The sequence below is a fragment of the Cyrtonyx montezumae genome, unplaced genomic scaffold (genome assembly GCF_038088225.1).
Source record: "Cyrtonyx montezumae isolate F1298 unplaced genomic scaffold, pur_monq_1.0 scaffold_24, whole genome shotgun sequence".
NCBI lineage: Eukaryota > Metazoa > Chordata > Aves > Galliformes > Odontophoridae > Cyrtonyx > Cyrtonyx montezumae.
In genome coordinates this window covers 2,077,137-2,093,097 of record NW_027071981.1, presented here as the reverse complement: position 1 = coordinate 2,093,097, position 15,961 = coordinate 2,077,137, and the positions used below count along the sequence as shown (strand labels likewise).

At 43.0% G+C, this 15,961-nt stretch overlaps 1 protein-coding gene across 1 annotated transcript; it reads left to right on the top strand.

Moving 5' to 3' along the window:
- The first annotated feature begins 658 nt into the window (after positions 1–658).
- CFAP36 (cilia and flagella associated protein 36) lies at positions 659–13,938 on the top strand. Its single transcript, XM_065739369.1, has 10 exons — positions 659–866; positions 4,505–4,569; positions 5,375–5,476; positions 5,877–5,991; positions 7,026–7,113; positions 7,816–7,867; positions 9,671–9,785; positions 11,020–11,183; positions 11,910–12,065; positions 13,646–13,938. The coding sequence occupies exons 1-10, from the start codon at positions 740–742 to the stop codon at positions 13,730–13,732; spliced, it is 1,071 nt and encodes a 356-aa protein (XP_065595441.1). The 5' UTR covers positions 659–739; the 3' UTR covers positions 13,733–13,938.
- The last annotated feature ends 2,023 nt before the right edge of the window (positions 13,939–15,961 follow it).

Below are 15,961 nucleotides of genomic sequence, written 5' to 3'. Positions count from 1 at the left end.
GAATGACCATGAAGTTCTGTGCAGTACATCAGGTATGGCTCTGTGGTGAAATGGTGTGGAAACAAATGGATCAGCACACAGCCCTGTATCTATATGCAGGTAAAGCATTAATGTCTGCAAGAGATTCTTAAGCAGGAACAGCACCTGAAGCATCCAGAATGGTGACAGCACTTGTTCCTCACTTGGACTAAAACAAAAAACTATCAAGCAAAAAATGATGGATAAATACTTTTAAAGAAGGCGTTTGGTTTGCTTGTTGTTCTCTAACTTGCACGTAAGCAAATTAAAATCCGAGTCACACAGAAGCAGGAAAGCATCAGGAGGAGCTACATTTAAACGCCAGGAGAGGACTTCAGCCTTGCAGCCGCGTGGCGGGGGAGGCAAGGATAAAAAAAAAAGGCGGGCTCGGGCATGGCTCCCACACACGGCACGGTGCCGTCCCCGCAGCACGCAGCTCCTTTACCGCACGAGGCGGTGACCTCACAGCAGGCCTCGTTTCCACTCTATCTTTTAATGCCGCCGCATTTGTGGCGGATGACCGCCCCTCCTCTAAAGCCATGATCTGATTACGGGCAAGGCCACGGGGCAGCCCTCCGCCCCGGCCCCGGCCCGTCTCCTCCCACCGGCCCCGCTCCGCTCCGCTGAGCGCATGGCGGCCCCGTGACGCCGGTTGCCGCGGCAACGCGCGCTCCCTCCCCGCCCGACCCCGACCCCCGCGCCGGGCGGCCCAGCCCCGGCCATGGCGGCGGAGGAGGAGGAGGAGGAGATGGGCGACGTGGAGTGGGTGGTGGACAGCATCGCCGGGTTCCTGCGCGGTCCCGCCTGGTCCGTCCCCGTCCTGGAGTTCATGGAGCAGAAGTGCGAGGGTGAGCGGCGGGTGCGGCGCGGCCGTCCGTCGCGGTTCTCCGAGCCGGGGTGCCGGGCGGGGCGGCCCCGCAGCGGGGCTGAGGTGGGGCCGCGTCCCGGCGCGGAGGGATCGGAGCTGTATTTGCGTGCAGAGGGATCCGATGTGGCCCTGTGCTGGGCCGCGCCTGAGGAGCAGCCGCCCTTAAGGTAATCTCTTATTCCAATCGGCCCTAAGAGTGGGGCGTTTTGAAGCGAAACGGAGATGCGTTAGCAGCTGCGGTGAGTGGTGAGAGGTTGAGAAAGCTGGCATGGTGAAGGCTCGCTGGACGGGCCGTCCTTTCCCCCTGGGCTGTGCTGAAACCCCGAAGCCTCAGTGAGCTCGGGAGGGCTGGGCGTGCTCCAGAACGTCTCTTCTGTTAAGCAGGTGTCAGTACGCATGTGGAAAACGCCTAGTGCTGCTCAAGGTGTGTTATAAAACAAAAACCTGGTAGCAGTCACCTCGCACAAGGCTGTGTCGAGGGCTGCTGTGAATCTGGAGATTGTTTCCGCCCTTGGTGACCTCTGAGGCAAGATCGCTGTGGGCGCTCGCACCTCTCTGTGGTCCAGCAGGCAATGAGAAGGCTGGGTAACGTTACCAGAGTCTGCCACGAGGAAGCAATGGAGAAAGTGGCTCGAGATTTTGCCTCAATGTCTGCCCAAACTTCATGCCATTCAGGCATTTTGATGGCTAGTCGGCGAGGTGAGAGCTGCCTCTCGTTTTTGGAATCAGAGTGTGCGTTATCCCTCTCTGCAGCAATGATCTCTCCTTAGAAGGTTGAGTGGAATTTACTGGCAGTAAGAAGATTTATGGAACCTCTGTACATTTCCATGTAGCATGAAGCAGGCTTATATAATGCCCCCCTGCCAGTTTGTTGCTGTGTAAGAAATGAGAGCAGCAAAACAGAGAAATGAGAGCAAGTGATCTTCCGAGGTTTCGTTGGACAACACCCATCAGCTACTGAGGAAAAAAAGAAAAGGTGGAGGAAGTGTTGCTGCAGCGTTAGGGTTGCTAAGAAGCACAGCTGAAAAAAATGCTAACTCCTAATTGCAGTTGTGCACTGTTTGCTTTTCCTTTCGATACATTTGCAAATTTCACTGCTGCAACTGATGTGTTTTGTCAGGACAGAATTCCTTTTGTTCTCATAATGTTCAAAGCCTTTGGACTGAAAAAAAATTAGCATCATTTCAATTAATTGTCCATTTCTGATTCCTCAAACCTAGAATTTGAGCCTTAGTAATGGGTATGCAATTATGTTACGTACTTAGTTGCATATTACTAAATTATGCACATTTATTTCACGTTACATTTAGTAGAAGTGATCCTACTGTTGTTGCATCTATCACTAATTGTTTGCTTCATCCCTTTTTCTGGGGGCTTGACTCATGGCTTCATTAATTTCCATTTCTGTGGCTGCAAAACTGAAATTCAGTCTGTGGATATGCCTTAAAGGGTGTGGGCTTTACTCTTTTACTCAGATATTCTAAGGTGTACACAGAAATACTGCTTATAGGTAGAGAATCTTGACAGTGACATTGGAGACTGAAGGATAGAGAGAGGGTACAAAAAGAACAAGCAGATGACTGCAACTCCACCTGGGGATGAAGCTCAGTCCCAGCAGGGAAGACTCAAACTTCTCTTAGCTGTCATTGTGTTTTGAGGGTTTTGCTAGCAATGGTTTTCAGTTTTGGCAGGAAAATGCTAAGTTTATCTCCGAGGATACCTGGGTCTCCTGTCTCGTCCTGATGCAGTGTTTCCCATTCAGTGACCAAAGACTCAGAGCCAAAACCTGAAGGAAAAGGATTGTGACATGATTTAGGAGACCTGACTTCAGAAAATCCAGGATTGCCATTCAAACACAGTATTCCTTAACACAGAGGTGATGTTGACCCTTGCTTGCTTGCTTTGGCATTTAGCTTCATCCTTTTTGTTCAGACTCTGAAAACAGAGCAGTTTGTGGAAGCTTTCCATTCTGCTTTTCATGTTGTCCTGGAACTGTGTGAGAAAGACTTGGAGGCACAGGCAGGCACAGTGAGGTCCCTCTGCCAGCCCTCCTGGGGTGTTCAGGGGGTAGGGGACAGGAGGGGCTGGAAGGCAACGGGGACTTAAGGACAAAGGTAGGGCCTGTATAGGCCATCACAGAGATCCCCAGATGGAAGGAGATGCAGAAGACAAGAGGCAGTTATTACTAAACCCAAGAGGGTGAAGATGCATGTGGTGGTCAACATAGAAACTGGCATTTTATTTTGAGGGTGGGTTTAGTAGTACTACTTCTTTTTTTTTTTTTTTTGTGGAATGAGTATTTCCTACCATCTGAATGTGTTGCTACATACTATTAAAGCCTGTCTTTTTTTTTTTTTAATGAAACAATATGAAAAAAAAAAAACATTTTCCTATGCAGAGAAATGAAACAAAAGCAATTGTTGGCTTTCCAAATTCTCTCTCTTGAAAAGCATGCTTCTTTGTGTTATTTAGAGGGCCCAAACTGTTTGATTAGATGTTTATATTTGCTGTAGGTTGTAATAAATTGATGCTAGCTGTTAGGAGCAGCCATCTTACATCACGTCTTATCAAGGTTCCAACTCAGTGTTGTCACAGCTGGAAAATGATGCTTTCCAAAAGTCACTCTGAATTCTTGAGAGTTGCACTAATTCTGTCACACAAATACCATCTCTGTTGCAGATGTCATATGAAAAAAAAATCACATCCATTCACCAATTTGTAAGGCAGAATTCCTGTTCTTCAAGTGACTTCAAAGCATGCAAATGGAAAATGACTTGTCCAACGTGGAGTGGCTAATCTTGAAGGGAATTGATGATGTCTTATTTCTAAGGCTCTGCTTTAATTGCTAGGTTTTACATTACTTCTGTTCATTGCTGACACGATAAAAATGCAAATTGTAAAACCCCCAGTTTTCCATTTCTCTTGCTTTCTGCTGCTTCCCTCTATTCTGTGTTATAGAGACTGTTAGCTTGGTATTTTCCAGTCTAGAGTTGTTAATGTGAATCCACATGAATAATAGTGGCTTCTGCTGCATGTGTTCCCATTTTTGTCTAGACCAGGGTAGATATAATTAAGCAAATAATGGTAAATTACCAGCACCAGATCTCCTCTTTAGGGCTCTCTCTGAATTGTTTTGCAAGCAGGATCTCTCCTTCCTGCATCACACTGGCTTCTCGTTGAGTGAACAGCATTTAAAATAAAGGTTCAAGTCATTAGCACGTCCTTCATTTAAGTGTATGCAGAGACAAATAACCTGGCTCGTGTCATCTGTTGTATTAGAACAGCCTTATGCAAGTTCAGCTGGTAGCTCTTAGATTAAATCTTTCTTTTGAATGCATCTATCTGCTGAATCCTCAGCTTGCTTAGAAATCACTTCTGTTGTGAAGATACGTATTTCTAGTATTAAGTTAGGAGACTTATAATAAATTACCCAAAGTACAAGGCTTAGCCTGAATGTGTGAAAACATAGGTTATTGTTGATCATGTCTTATCTTGTCACACGATTAAATGCATTAACTTGTAAAGGTCAGTGTTACTCTAAAGGAGAAATTAATGAGTGGCCCTGGTATTGAATGTACTAGTACTTAAAACACTAACTCACAGATGTCTGTTTTTCAGTTTTTGATGATGAAGAAGAAAGCAAATTGTCTTATACAGAAATTTATCAGGAATACCAGGCATTGGTGAGTGTTGTTCACTATTTGTGGTGGATTTCTAAGAAGTGATGTGCAGTGTAAAAGTAGCATTTAGATTAATTTCTAGTTGTGTTATATTTATTTAGAATTTTCTAATGTTGCATGCCATAAATGTTATTTAGATATTCTTTGAGTCATAGTCAACTATGCATTTTTATGCTTAAACCCCAGATATACAGAAATGTTATTTTTTCTTACACAGTGTTATCTCTTCTTCCTTAATGTTAGCACATTTGCTAGCTAGAAAACTGTGTTCATAAGCTGGAGAGTCTTCATGTGTTCTGGAAAGTTAAGATGGCCAAGAGCACAATGTTAGAAAACATGTAAAAGTGTTGTTTCTTTATGAGACCAGTAAACCTATTGTATCAGTAAGTATCAGAATAAGATACAGAATATTTTTGGAGCACGCTGAAAACACTTACAAATCAATGCATGCATGTATGGGAACTGCTGAGTCAGGTCCTGAACCACTGAGTCCTTTTCATTAAAAAGTATAAGTGATGAGGAATATCAGCCAGAAGTCTGGAGGAAGGGTAGAGAGGTGATGTCCCTGGAAGTTGGAGAGGTTCAGTGTATATGTTATAACCAGTTTCCGCATCAAAAATCAGTGCTGATTTAGAACAGCTTATGAAAGCAAGCCAGAAGTATCAGAGAAATCAGTTATATTACTGCAGTGATTTTCCTGTGAGTTTTAAAAAATACAATGGCAGCAAGAAGGAAGATGCAGTCATGGGGAAAAAACATGATTCTTAGGGAAAAGTCTCTTAGAGATTAAGGCTTATATTTCTTACAGGTTGAAAAACTATTAGAAGGCTATCTTACAGAAGTTGGCATTACTGAAGAGAAATTTCAAGAAGCTTTTTCATCTCCGCTTGCAAGGACTCACACTTCACAGGTATATTTTCCTTTGTTAAGTGGGAGCTTCTCCTGCCAGTGTAAATTATGCTCTGTTGAAATATCTCTTCCACCAAGATTTGTCAGAGTGCACATTCCTTGTGCAAACTTAGAGATTTGTTCAAGAAATCCAACAAATCATGGTTGTAAACTTACACTGGGAAGCCCACCAGATTTTGTGATGATGTTGTGGCCGTGATGATCCAAGGACTTAAACCTTCCAATTCTTTTCTTGCCTATAAGCTTAACTTGTATAGCTAGAAAAAGGAGACAGATAGAAGACTGAAATAGTTACTAAAAACAAGTTCCCCTGAATTTAGATTTTAATATAATTTCAAGCAAACTGAGAAGGTTTTGAGTTCTGTAGTTTAATTAACTTGTGTATGTCTTCCCTCCCACAGGCCATTTTGCAAACAGTACTGGCAGCAGAAGATTTTAGACTATTTAAAAAAATGATGGTGCAGAAAAATATTGAAATGCAATTGCAAGCCATTAGAGTCATGAAAGAAAGAAATGGTAAGGGGTAGTAAATGTAAGCTTTTTTTGTTTTGGTAGGACTACATAATCCATTCATAAATGAAAACAGAATGCTGGTTTAGTTGAAGTTAAGGGAAGACACTGAGCTGCTTTTACTGGGACCAGGATTTCAGTATCTAGTTCTAGGATTATATACTCAGACACAGCAATCTGTTTTCCTTTTTAAAAGAACAGATTGTGAATTCTGTCTGATTCTGTGCAAATCTTGGCCTATTTTTTGTAAGAGAATTTTGTTGAATGTTAACTGCCTTGCTGAACAGTGATAGAGCTGATAGCTGAATTGCACTGTTTGCAGAGCAGTGGTGGCATACTGACCGTAATGCCTACTGTGGTTCACAATGTACATGAGAAATCTAAAAGAGCAGAAGTTACAGCCTTCGTCATTCTAATAAATAAGTTCTGGTAAAGAAGAGAATATCTCTTGCACCAAACTCTACTGCTCTGTTGATGCTTCTGAAACTGTCTACTTCCTCTTTTCTTCCTCGTCTTCAGTTCTGTTACTTTATTTTGTCTTACTGTGTGCATATTTATTTCAGAGAATAATTCTTAATCCTTCCTCAGTGGCAGCCAGCCCTTGAATGAGGTTTAAGAGGGGTGCAGCCTGGCTCCACCTCTTCTGGTCATGCAGGTGAATCACCTTCACCTGTGCTCCCAGGGCTGCCCAGATCTTTCCTTCAGGGTTCATTCAGGAGTTCAGGCTGTGTCTCAGAATTTTCCATACAGCAGGAAGTACCATATAACGATCAATACAGACTACACCTTATGTTTTACCCTTAGATATCAAAGCTTTTTTTAATTTCAGAAACTTTTGCCCTTTTGCTACTAGCAACTTGATGCTAAGGATTTAGAATCTTTTTGTAAGCAGTTTACAGTAAGGAAGAGTTAGGTATATTTTTCTTTCTCTCCTTTATCTGAACAAGATTTATTTCTCATCTTTGGCTGAAGATTGATGCCAGTGCAGTACAAAATAACTTTCTTTAGAGTAGCGCATACTTTTTTTTTCTTTTTAATAGGTGTGTTGCCTGACTGTTTGACAGAGGGTTCTGATGTATTCAGTGAAATTGAACAAGAAGAAATGAAAATACTCAGGGAGGTTCTAAGGTAAAAAAAGAAATTGGGTTTATCATAATTCTCTCTTTCAAGAATGCATTTTCATTTAAGTCATGACAGTATGCAAGCTGCTCCAAAAAGAAATGCCTCCTGTTTTCTTATGTTGGCCTGTGATATCAGAGGCCATGTTGGTGGTATGGCAGCAGAGGTTGAACCATACCACCAATACTCCATTACATGTTGTTGCTCTGTGACAGAACGGTGCCTTAACGCTGAAGAATTGTTGTGTTATTGCATTCCTTTATGCAGAAAAAGTTACACTCACTGACAGTCATTGATGCTGAATATGGAGACTAGGCAGCAGATATTAGCACAGTGAGGTGTGTGATGATGTGTTTCAGCAGTGGTGGCAGCAACAGGAAGACATGCCACATTCTAGACAGCCATGAAGATTTTGAGGGGTTTGTTGCTGATAAAAATGCTTAGCTAATGCTGGTGATTGTGTGGAAAAACAATGTTTTGTAGCTGAGAACTTACTCTATCGAATAGTGTGCACATTATATGTGTTGTGGTTTCTGTTGAAATAAACAGGAGGCATTGCTTTCAGAGGGAGCTGTGTATTTTGGACTCTTTAACACATTCACATTATCCCGCAATTGATTTGATAGCCCCCAGCTATTTAAGCAGTGCTAAATTTATGTTTACATTGATACCAAAGATATCTTGACTATTTACTTGTGTTTTGTGTTACAGGAAATCTAAGGAAGAATATGAAATAGAGCAAGAAAGGAGAAGGACAGAAGAAGTGAGTGTCTTATCTTTCTCGATGATTTATGTTGAGGATTGGGAAATACTTTTAATGTTCTTGTCCCAGGCATCAACTGTACCACTCCAAGGCATCAATACAACCCTAGGCAAATAAAAGCTGTCAATAAGGTCTTCATTTTGAAGGGTCTGTTCTGTTGTTTGCATTTTTCTTGATGGTATCATTGACTTCAGTGCCATGTATAATACCATTATCCACCAGTCATTCGGTGCAGCTCATGAGCATATTCCTCCTTTAGTATCTGAATTGTATGATTCTGGCAATGGGTATCAGCCTTTCAGATTTAGAGAACATCTGAATTACTAATTTTGTCAAGATCAAAGAAACTTCAAAGTGTAAGCTTCTTAGTGACTGCAGCATTCCTAATCTTTCAGGAATGTTAACGATTGCTTCATAGACAGTGTAGTTATTCATTAAATCAACCCAGTGCTGCCAGAACCTAATCACCAGGAACTAGAAATCCCTTCCAAGTTAAACCATCACTCAGGTAACTGAATGTAAGTGGGGACTGGCTGAACTGCCAGTTGTTAAGCAGCTGAGAAACAGATTCAAGTCTGAGCAAGGCTTCTGTGAGGAAGCAGCAGTAACTACAACGGCTGTAGTTCCTACAGTAAAAGTGTGGCAATAAATCTCCCCATCAACAGGGAAACGTTTAAAATATACCAAAAAAGTGTAGGCTGTTTAAAAGGGAGCATAATTGCTTTTCTCTTCTTTTCCTTCATAGGAAGTTGTGCCTAGTAAATCTGAAAAGAGAAAGCATTGTCTGTTCCTTTAGTCTGGCTGACAGAGGAAGCTACCTGGAGACCAAATGTAACTACTTCAGAGGTCTCTACTTTATTTCCAGTCTTACTCCTTTGTTAAAGCCTGTGGCACATGCAGATGATAGTCATGTTACTGAAATTCCACCAAAGTAACCTCTCCCATTGTCTGATGCTGTTGAAAAATGGTGAAAAAATGTTGTTTCCTGTGTTATAATTCCAGGAATCAGGTCACCTGTTTCACAAAACCTAGAATCTCTGGCTCACCTTAACAACTGATGCTCTATCTAGGCTTATCTTAAGATATCCTTATCCTTATAGACCAGCTGAGAATATCAATATTTATGGTAAACAAGCCAGGTTACAGTAGTGTCTTGGATTCTTCAGCCTAGCCACTGAACTGTTTCTTCTTGGAATTGAAATGCATGCGTGGAGCTGTAATACCTTGTGAACTGCACTTTTATGGTTTACAGCATCCAACTCCATTTAGTGGTTCTTTAAGACATACTTCCCAGTTTATGTAATTCTGCCAGCCAAACCACTTAATTATTGGAAGACTCGCTGCGTATTTCATGAAGATAAAACTTTACCCTTATAACTTCAGCTTTACTTGTTCAAAGGTGGAATTCTTGAATCTTTCTATCTATAGAAAACTGTAGCAAAGGGCATGTGGAAAATGCTGTTTAAAGTTGCCTTAGCATGACTGATTTTGGGATGCCTTCTGCTGCTTCCTTTCAGGTGCAGGACCAGACCTTAGAAGTCTAATAATGCAGAACTTATTTGGAAGGCTTTGGCAGGACGTCTGGCTACAAAAGTAATACAAATATACTCTGTACATCAGTTTAACTCAACAGAAAAGCATGAATCAGAGGGTTGATGAACACTATAGACATTTTCTGGTCGATTTCCAGCTTTTTCAGAGGTTAATTAGGAGTTGTCAGGAGTTTCCTGTGTATTAATAGTTCAATGCCTGGAATGCGGTGTTAGGAATTGTAATGCTTGGTTTTGTTTGTTTTGATTTAAGGCACGTGCTAAATGCAAACCACAAGATGTGACCAGTTTTCCAGGAGATCCAAGAGAAACTGTTAAGGAGTCCACTGTGGGAGCTGGTGGTTCTGAAGAAACTCCAAAATCATTAGGTAATTTTATGAGAAAGTTCAATACTAAATGTGCAACACACACGCATATATACACACACACACACACACACACACACAGGTGATCCTCAAAAGTGTTTGCAACAGCAACCTCACCCCCCAAATAACCCACAACAAAAAGACCCACAAACAATTGAGTGAACAGTTATCCAGTAGAGGCCAAGGAAGCTGCTCATAATACACATGCCAAGTATTTCCAAACATTACTGAAATAAAGCCATGGTGCATCACTGTGGAATTGTAATTAGCTACATTCAGTTACACATTGCAACTCAGAGATCGTAGGTACACTCAAACTGACTGAATGCACTGAAATTCTCGTTGCACTATCTGTATTTTTGCATTGAGAGCAGTATTTTCAGGCTTATTTAAACAGTTCAAAGACACTCCCACTTTTAATAAAAATATAGTAGGGGCAGCAACTTACCTTACTCAGAAATAGTCATAGGTCAGTTCAGGAGAAGTCTTGGCATAATTCTGGAAACATAGCCTGCTCTACAGCCCAAGAACTGGAAAACTTTGGCTCTAGCCTCAGCCACCATCTTAGACATGCAGTGGACTTCTGTGGGATTGCAAGGCAAAATTACCCTTTGTATCTGCAGATATGGAACCGATAGAGGGTTTAATATCGCTTTTATTTGTCAACACAGGCAGCATTTGTCCAAGAAAAAAACAGCCAGAGCTAAGCAGGGTGCTGTGCAGAACAGCAAGGTGAGGGAGCTGATTGAGGAGGGAAGGCATAGGGGTCACCCGAGCCTTGTTTGAGCCCCCCTGCCCAGAGCTCCCCTGGCAGCCCCCAGCCAGCCCACCTGGGGCTGTGGGCACTGTGTAGTACCTGGAGCTGACTGAAGCACGCTGCAATCAGCAGGCTGCCAATTACTCTCCTAATTAAGGCAGAGAGCAGAAGTACAGTCTTGATATGAAGTGCTCACTGGAATACTGAATATGAAATTACATTCCAAGCTTTTCACAGTCACTCATAATTGCAGTTGGGGTACTTATTCTAATATACAGCATTACCCAGTGCAAATATATCACTTACCAGTGTTTTTTGATGGTAAGTTTTACAAAAACCAGAGGAAGTGCCTCCCCTTTAAGGGAGTCTTCCATGTCATCAGAGGAGAGATCCGGACATTGGAAGGAACACTGGGTTTATTTTTAGTTTCATGTGTTACTGTTTTATTGTTTTATTTTTTAACGTGAAATTGCTGTTTAGAGGAATCTCGGAAACCTGCAGCGGCAGAGTTAAAACCAGTCCGCCCATTACAGAAAGGCCCAGAAAGCTTCCCTCAGCCCACGAAAGGGAAAGAAGACATCAAGAAAAGAGCAGCTGGGAAACAGGCAGAAAGTGCAGCACAGAAAGCTGCAGCAGAAGGACTTGTAAGTTTGAAACAACCAACAATGACCCCTGCCCCCTAAACTAGAGTGATAGGAAGCTGTATTACATTTATAACCATATTTTTTTGATTATTACAGTACATTTTTTTCATGAAAGCACTGCTGATGGTGTTTAGCACTTTAATTTGCATAAGGCTCAGATCAGTGCTCCATTTTTAAGAGTAGAATTCTAGAACTTAGCATTCAGCCTTTAACTCTGTGATAATTTCTTACTAAGACCGTCGTGGCTTGAAAATTTAACTTGGCTTCTGTGCAGCTAACAGATACATAGTTAAGAGAATAAGCCACTCAAATAGCATGGTAGCCAAGATGTATAATGAGAAAAGAATATCATGGTGGAAAGGAATAACCAAAAAGAGATGGCATACTCACCAGAATCACAGCAAAAAATCTCTAAAGGAGCAATCTCCAGAAAAAGATCCTTCCCCAGTGGTGGTCAGCCCTTAAATGGGGTCTGGGAGAGGTGCAGCCAGACTCCACCCCTTCTGGTCACACAGTGCACTGCCTTCACCTGTGCTCCTGCAGCTGACTCACTGCTCACCTCAGGTGATCCATCAGTGGTTCAGGCCGTGATTCAACAGCTCCCATACAGTTTCTGAGAAGAAGCTGCTAAGTTTAGAGGCAAAGATGATGCAGAGGCTTTTGTTTCAGGAATACATAATACACACAGCATGAATTTCTTTCCAAATGTTCTCTGAAAATGTGCAGAATACATCCGAACTTGAAGAGCAGCAGCTGAAGCAGCGTGAGGACTACCTTAAGAAAAAACGAGATATGTTGATAGCTGCAAAGAAAGAATCAAGAAACAATATAATACCACCAGCAAACACAGACCAGAAGGAGAAGGAATCATCTCCTAAAGAGGTAAAGGGTTCCGATATTTAAAGCGATCCCACTTCATAGCAGACAGATGTTTCAGTGAAGGTGTTGTTGAGTATGGCAGCAGGATTGAAGGAGCAAGTGGTGGAAGCAGAGCTGTTTTCAAGTCACTGTTTTTGCAGAGGAGTACCAGCAAAAAGCTTCAACAGTTAAGTTAGCATTTTACCTCTGTATTGCAAACCCACTTGATTAAGGTTATGAGCTGTCGGAGCACTGCCATTTTTAATCTTTGGCCAACTTTGGGCTCCCTTAAATCCCTGGGACATTTTTTTCCAGCTAAAACAGGGGGAAAAAAAGTATTTTGCAAAGTCCTCTTTTACATAGAAAAACTTGCTTAGTTCTTTTGATCTTGGAGTGTTTTGCTCCTTTTTCAAACATATAAATCCTCGGTTAACGAATCAGCTGCTGGGATAGAAGTGATGCAATTAAGAAAGACAAGGCATTCTGAGGGAGGGATACTGCTGTTGTCTATCCAGTTGCCTCCAATACAAGAAAATACTTGTGGAGGAGTTAGAATTATAAGAAAGGGAATAGAGCTACAAGTGATAGTTACTCTATTCTTGAAGATGTTTTTGTCCCACATGTCAGTGTGATCAGCCTTCCAACAAGGTTGGTTGGTTGCTACAAAGAGTGTTCTCTGTTCAGACACGCATCCAGGGCACGGGGAGCTCTGTTCTGCATTTCAGAAAAAAGATTTAGTCGTGGCTGTGTCCTCGAGAGATCCTCATCCCATTGCTGTGGTCGGTAGGAACTGAAATGCAGCAGCAGCTGGTTGGGTTGCAGCATGCTTGCTGTTTCAGCAGCTCATCCTGTCACGACCAAACCCAGTTCCATCTGAAATAATGACTGAAGTGTTTGCCACAGCAGCTGACCTTTCAACCTGGGCAATAAGCAAATCTCTCCTGAAGAGGGTTTTGTTTTTGCAAGCATAGTGCAAGAAGTGAAACCTTTGGTGGTAACTGTAAGTTCTCAGTGCAAGGATAAACACCAGTGATAACAACGGAGTCCCTTTTGTGTCAAATCCTGCCTCCATCAGGCACAGGACAGAATTAAAAAAGGCCCGTGCTGCTTTTCAGTCTGTTAGGCAAATGCTGTGCATAAAACACACAGCGTTCTGGGCAGTGCAGGGAGATAAAATCAAGGAAATGACTTGTCCATGAATTGACTGATACGCTCTTCAGCATACAGAAAGTGATATGATGACAGAAATCCTTGCACGATGGGTGTGATAGAAGATGTCATATGGGAAAAAGAGGCAGCTACACCAAAGAAAGCAACTACGTAACAGGAGGCATCCTGTGGCAGGGTGAGGTCCTGTCAGTATGGGTCACACGTCACTGGAAATAAAGAAAGGAGCTTCTGCCTTCTGTTGATGGTTCTTATGGCTAATATGAGTTACAGCAGCGGTTACAGATAGGTCTGATAAGCATTGATGTGAAAATAAATAAGGTCTCTGCTCACCTTAACTGCTCACGGGCAGCAGTTAGCATCAGGAGCCACGGTACGTGTTGGGAAGTCACGCAGTTTGTTTGTTGCAGCATTTTTTTCCTATTTTTTTTTTGTAGGAAGTTTCAGAAGAAAAGCAAAAATTACTGCAGAAGAGGAAAGTGCTCGCAAAGAAACTGAAAGAAGAAGTTATTAATAAGCAGTAATTTTGAGAAGCTCATCACAGGGCTCAAGAACATAGGCATCTTTTAGAATAAATTATACAACCAGTAACGGAACAGATTTGTTTTCATGTATCTTACACTTGTTTTTATAGAACTTTCAGACAAGTAATTCAGTACTTTGTATGAAATATCTGAAGTTATGCTGAAATACATTGAAAACATTTTCCACATTGCTGGAAACTCACTGCTTTTCTCTGGAGTGTACTCAGCAGTGAGGCAGTGCAGCAGCCTCAGACACTCACAGATACAACAAAAGGAAGTACGTCTCTGTTAAAGTGAGACCGAACGATAAGAGCAGGTAGATTTGGATAACTTGAAGCTATGTTTTCTAAAAATCATAGAATTCGGTTCTTTCCATTGAAGTATCAGAAATAAATCACTGCTCTGGGCTGGGAACATCACGAGACCAATTTAGTTCCAAAGCGTTCAAGCAAATCCTTTACCAGTTTGTCTTTGTCAGACTTCAGATGAAGCTGTGGAGGTGTGGCGAGCACGCCGTCACCTGGCGTGGCATTAAAAGAAACAACCCAACGGCTTCGAGTTCCATTAAGCTTTTATTAAAATAGCATTTATAACTGGTAACACGTTGGCAGATGTTCTTTGCTTTTCCTAAAGGATTGGTGGTGGAAGGGCCCCAGCGGAGGGCTTGGCTGCCCCCCAGCAGGATCCGTGCTGCCCCCAGTGGGAAGCAGCTGTGGGCGACGCCTCGGGGCAGGGTGACATCCACGTGCTGCCCGCTGCTGTCTGCAGGGATCTGAGGAGAGACAGAGCAGCACAGCTTTAACGCCCCTTTGTGCAGTTGTCCTGTAGCTGTACAAGTTGATGAGGTTACTGTTTTTGCTGTTGGAAAAAGACTCACGTTGGTCTGAAGTATTTCTTAAGCTCCTGACATTAGTTGAGGAGAGAGCTGGTGTGGTGGGGAGCACTGAGCGAGCACGAACACTTCAGAGCCTGAGCGGAGCTGCCTCGGGTAGCTGTTCAGAGAGCATCAGGACAGCCTGGGTCCGCGGGCCAGCTAACAGGTTTTCAGCCTTAGGTTAGTAAAGGCACGTACTGCGCAATGCTTGAGTAGCACTGGAGGTGGTTAATCATCTTTACTGATGGAGGGAAGACTCGAGAAGAAAAAGAGACGGGTGTCAGCAGGAACACAACCAGCAGTGCTCCAGCTACGCCTTTACCAGTGAGGAGAGGAGTTCCTCGGGTCCTTCGTGTCCAGGGCTGAGGGGGCAGTGCTGCCATGCCCAGGTCTGCTCCGTGAGCTGCTGTCCGTCAGAGCCAGGCTTGGGAGCTGCAGTGTGTCCTCGAACTACAGAGTCACTTCTACGACTGCACGATAGCTGTTCTTAAAGGATATTAGGGAATGAGCACGTTTAAAACTTACCATGTACAACAAACCAAAGCAAAGCAGTCATTATGGAATTACAGGGTCACATTTTAATTCCTGAATTTTACAGTTCGGCATTAATATCACCACGTGTATACAAATGGTGTAAAACAAGTACAGTGGTATTTTTAATACAAAATAAACTTCTGTTTTATGGAAAAACTATACTTCATATCTACACAGACAGCCCATCTTTTTCCAAACAATAGCTAAAATTAAAATTAACTACAAAATCTCCAAAACAGAGAAACTGCTTCGGTTCAAACTATTCCAGGAGAAATGGACCCATAACACATTACAAGAGCCATCTACGTGGTGGACTGCGGCTGGTTCCATGTTTTGCTCTTTCGGACGCGTTGCCGACGCCACGTGTTGGGAATCCTCTCATTTCTTCGCCATCTCAGACCGCACGCGGGCAAACTTGACGTTAAAATATGTACAGTTCACTTCCTGTTCTTGCAATAAAAGCCAGCGCCGTGTGCCTGTGCTGGCTCACCGAGCGCCGTGGCGGCTCGCGCACCTACGTGGAACGCACCCCGACCTCTGCGAAGAGCAGCTTTCATCTCGCGCCCAGACGGAGCTGCTGCTTGTTGATGCTGCCCCGAAGACCACTGTTCTGCTCCTACAATTCCACCTTGGTCCGAAAAGATTTCGCTGTTCCACGCCACTAAGTTCACCGCTAAGAAAAAACCCGTTAGTGTTTCTTAATACCGCCTCAGCTCCACAGTTTCAAGTTGCGCACCGGGAAACGGCCGCTCTGAAAGCTGCAGCTCATCGTAACGAAGCAGAAATGATTCCGAGCCCACGTCCCGTGCGGCACGAAGCCC

What these genes read in the sequence shown, in the direction of transcription:
- CFAP36 (XM_065739369.1), top strand. Translation starts at nt 740, where the DNA reads ATGGCGGCGGAGGAGGAGGAGGAGGAGATGGGCGACGTGGAGTGGGTG. An exon ending in CAAGGACTCACACTTCACAG is followed by an intron (nt 5,477 to 5,876) that starts GTATATTTTCCT and finishes TCCCTCCCACAG; the next exon opens with GCCATTTTGCAAACAGTACT. An exon ending in AGGAATCATCTCCTAAAGAG is followed by an intron (nt 12,066 to 13,645) that starts GTAAAGGGTTCC and finishes TTTTTTTTGTAG; the next exon opens with GAAGTTTCAGAAGAAAAGCA.